Source organism: Agrilus planipennis, unplaced genomic scaffold (genome assembly GCF_000699045.2).
Source record: "Agrilus planipennis isolate EAB-ADULT unplaced genomic scaffold, Apla_2.0 scaffold144, whole genome shotgun sequence".
Classification (NCBI taxonomy): Eukaryota; Metazoa; Arthropoda; class Insecta; order Coleoptera; family Buprestidae; genus Agrilus; species Agrilus planipennis.
This window is the reverse complement of record NW_020438905.1, coordinates 355,359-359,658: the sequence shown is the minus strand read 5'-3', so window position 1 is coordinate 359,658 and position 4,300 is coordinate 355,359. Positions and strand designations below refer to the sequence as shown.

General features: G+C 33.3%; 1 protein-coding gene across 7 annotated transcripts in view; it reads left to right on the top strand.

Moving 5' to 3' along the window:
* Positions 1-4,300, top strand: part of LOC108737716 (supervillin) — a 216,405-nt gene that overhangs the window by 145,018 nt on the left and 67,087 nt on the right. For all 7 annotated transcript variants that reach the window (XM_025973346.1, XM_025973349.1, XM_025973351.1 and 4 more), the window contains one exon: positions 601-2,494. In XM_025973346.1, coding sequence (XP_025829131.1) covers positions 601-2,494 — 1,894 coding nt within the window. The remainder of the gene's footprint in view (positions 1-600; positions 2,495-4,300) is intronic.

The window sequence follows — 4,300 nt, the reverse complement described above, 5'->3', positions numbered from 1 at the left end:
ATTTTTTATTGACTTCCATAGAGTCCTCTGTTCTCCTATTCTTTCTAATACCTCTCAATTTCTAACCTTCTCTATCCACTGTATCCTCATCATTCGCCTGTAACACAACATTTCGAACGCTTCTAACCTTTTCTTTTCCCCCAAGTTGTATAATAGACAATCGTAACGATTTGACGATGAGTCTGAAATAATATTGTGATAAAGTTTACTAAACATAATACCTTAAGCTTATTTGTACTTAAGTAGATTTGTATTATTTTAAATTACGATATTCCCTCAACCATTTACAAGAAGTTCTCAACTTTATAAAATAAATCTTCAAACAAAACAACCAATTGAAAGTTTACAGAAAATGACTTCAATTTAATTTAACCTTAATAGGCATTTGAATGACTTTTTAGTTAAATTTAACTCACAGATACAAATCATTTAAAATTAATAATAAATTACAAGTTGCAATGATTCGTTTATAATATTTTTTGAAACAGGTACATAAAAATGAATTATATTTGCACTAGATTAGATTATGTTACAGATAGTTATTTTTGTTGCATAAACTTTATTTATGTTCATACTTATGTTATAATCATTGGTTTTCAGAGGACAATATAAGTCGAAGAAGAAGACGTCGATTTTTCCCATCAGAAGTTTTAGAGCAGACCAAAGAAGCTTACTCGAGCGATGGAAACCGTAAAAGTGATAACGACACTGCCTGCATCGCATCTCCAACGTCTTCACTTAGCACTACCTCATCAAGAACGCGAAGCCCTCCTAGAAGATCCGAACTTAGTATTCACATGCAAAACGCTCGAAAGGGTATTTTACCGTCATACTCTGAAATGGGAAAATACCGAACCCCATCATCGAAAACTGCCACGATTAATACAAGAGAAAAATACAAGCCTTTTAGTGCAGTAGAAAACGAACTTAGTCATAGTGTTACCGATAAGGACAAATTTCTTTCTAAAGTAGGCAATAAAGAAAACATTAAGCATAACACTAGCGATAAGGACATAATTAAAGTTAATAATTATAATGTTCGTAAAGATGGTAGGACTAAATCGGCTGATGTCTGCCAGTCAGATAAATTATCCCGCCTTTCAAGTGTTTCTAAGAGAATGGACGAATTGACGGCATTGACGAGGGAGACATTAGCGAGGGTTGAAAAATTGTCTCATGCTACATTTTCTAATGGCCGTTCGAGTTCTTCATCAAAAATATATGATAAAATATCTGACAACGAAGTCTCATCTTCTACGCCGACGCACAGCTTTAAACATGTTTCAAATAGATCGAGTGATGATGAGAGACGTCCACCTTCTATCCTGAAAAAGAAACTTTCAGATGAAATAGTCGAACACTCTACACCAATAACAGCATCAGTTAATGTACCTGTTTCGATTTTAAAAAGAAAATCTTCCCACGAAGATCACAAAATTTCCAATTCAGCGGCTGGTTCCGCTTCAAATCTTCCAGTTACATTTTCCCCAAGTGTCATTGACCATTCGTCGTCCTCGTTGAGAAAACAAGGGATTCTTAAAAAGCGCAGAAGTCTCGACGAATCGCATGTACACAGGCAACGAAGTTGTAGCCCCGAAGGTAAACAAGAGTCTCGATCCATTTTAAAAGATCAACGAAGATCATCTCTGGAAATGATCCGATCTAAATCTCCCGATGCTTTACAAAGCATTTTGAAACGTAAAATATTCCGAAATGACGATGAAGTTTACACACCACTAAACTCACCGGAACCACAGGGAATTCTTAAGAGAAGATCAGGTGTCAGTAGCGCAGGATCTAGCAGCAATGCTCCTCATATTTCCATAACAACTGCAGTGATTTTGGCAGCTGCTGGAGGTGCTGAAATGGTCCTGGAAGCCAACGAAACCGTAAAGCCAATCCTTAAAAAGAAGAGCTCAGATGAGCTATCCGTTACAGAACCAAGCAGTGTCGAAACTCCTAAGCCAATCTTAAAGAAGAAATCCAGTGTCGAAAAGGAACCACTAGAAGATAAACCTAAGAAACCTATTTTGAAACATTCTCGAAGTTCGTACGAAGAAAGGGATTCTTCAGACAATTCGGAAGTGTCAAGACCTGCCTCTTCTGCGTTTAAATCTTGCCAAGATGAAGAATTTGAGGTCAAACCGATCTTAAAACAACCATCTAGAGAAAATTCCCCCAGACCACGACTTTCTTTCTGCGAAGATAACCAGTACACGAAATTTGATGATAGTCACGTTGTCTTCAGGAAAAGAAAGATAGCACGAAGGTCACACACTATCAGTACAGATGTAGATGTAGAAAATGTCATGAACAAATGTGGTAGCGACGAATCGAGTCCCCAAAACACTCGACCTCTCTCAGTTTGTGAAATGATTAAAAATTTCGAGAAGAACATGCCATCCACTGGAGCCGTACCAAAAAGATCGAGTCTTAACCGGAATAGTGATAGGTACCACACACAGCCAATTACCTTCAGTGAACTTGAAGCAAGGTAAGTTTAAGAAGTTTAACATCTTCTTTTTTTTTTGTATTGCTTGATTAGTAATAATTATTGGTTTTTGCCTTAATCCCAACTATGTTGTTTATTTACTTGCTTCATTTACATAATTATGCAAAAAGAAAAATAAATTATTGTGACATTTTTGACGTTTGCATCTTTTTGTTAATATTTTGAGGATTTTTTTTAAATTATATTAGCAGTTTATTGAAAAATAAGTTCAACAGTCAAGATTTAACTAAGTTTTAAGAATATACGATATTAAAATGTAATTTTGCGTTTTCGTCGCATTTTATGTCATTTGAGTATGTTTCATTTAGCGAATTTTTTTGTGAATTATTTGCATAAATAGTATTGAAATTCTCTAATAAAATGTCGAATTGAACAATTATTTTATAAATGTTGGTAATTCACACGACGCCGATGTATCTCAAAAATGTGTAAAGATTTTTTTGTGTCAATCGTTTTTCATAAATTTTAGAATTTTTTTTAATCATAAACTTTTGTCACTTAACTTATTATATTGCAATATTTTAATAATTCATTGCAATTTAATATGCGCCTACAAATAAGGGTAAGTTAAATTAGACTACCCAACTCTAAGTCGTCAGACAACTGTTCATACCTTTACACCATTGATACTTTTCCGTATTTTTGTTCAAATACAAATGGGCATTTACGGGAACTTACGGGAATTTTTTTGTTCGGATTTTCACGCGATTTGGAACTAGTCCGTATATGGAAGTACAGTCCGTTCCCCCTTTGTAAGAAATCATAAGTAAAATATGAATCCTTCCTTCTTGAAAGTCTTTTCTTCGTCTTCTCTCTTGAGCGCCCAGGTTTTTGCACCCGTTGGTTAAATAAAATTGTATGGCAGTTTCAAAAGGAATAATAAACGTATTGATAGTAAACAAAATTGTTTAATAATATTAATTATTGATTCATAATTGGATGTGATAAAAAAATCTGTAAGACGTTATCTTCGTTCTGACATTATTATTTAGTAGTTTACAATATAGATATACATATACATTAATATATCAGTATTAAGTACTTTAACTTCAGAATACATAAACATGTGTGCTTTGTTTAATTATAGAAATATACTTTCCTTAGATTAACTCATATCTATTTAACAATTGATTATGGGAATACCATGGCAGTCTGGCTCAATATACTTTTATCTCAGCTTATTTATTATTCTGTTATAATGAACGTTTCATTCTGTGTCACGAATTTTGTCTTTCCGCAAACTTGTAAGTCGCTAATTTCGAGTCTGCCGCGTGCTGTCGGTCTAGTTAAATTCTTGCCAAAATATAAAATCTATCTTTAGACTTGGAGATCGGTCATCTACGCGTTTAAACCACTTGCATTAATACTCCAGCGGTGAAACGGTATTAACGAGAAAAATTATTATCACCTGCTCCCACAATTCATGTAAGTGATGTAATTGATTGATAAATAGATAAGATAATAAAACAGTGAAGAAATTACGAACTACAAAACATTTACTTTTTATACGTCATAATACAATAGTTTTTTGTATCTAGTATTACTTTAACATTAACTACAATGTACACGGGCTGTATATTTTTTATAACAATTTGGCATACATTGAGAAATTGTTGCCAAAACATTTTTTTTGTTATCTTTTATGGATTTCTGATGTCATGGGATGGTTTAAAATTGAAGTCAACAAATACTTGTTTTTTCTATTTTTGGGAAGTAAAATATATTCTATCCTGACAAGCGACAAAAACAAAATATTACTTTATATATATATATTAAACAATATAATTG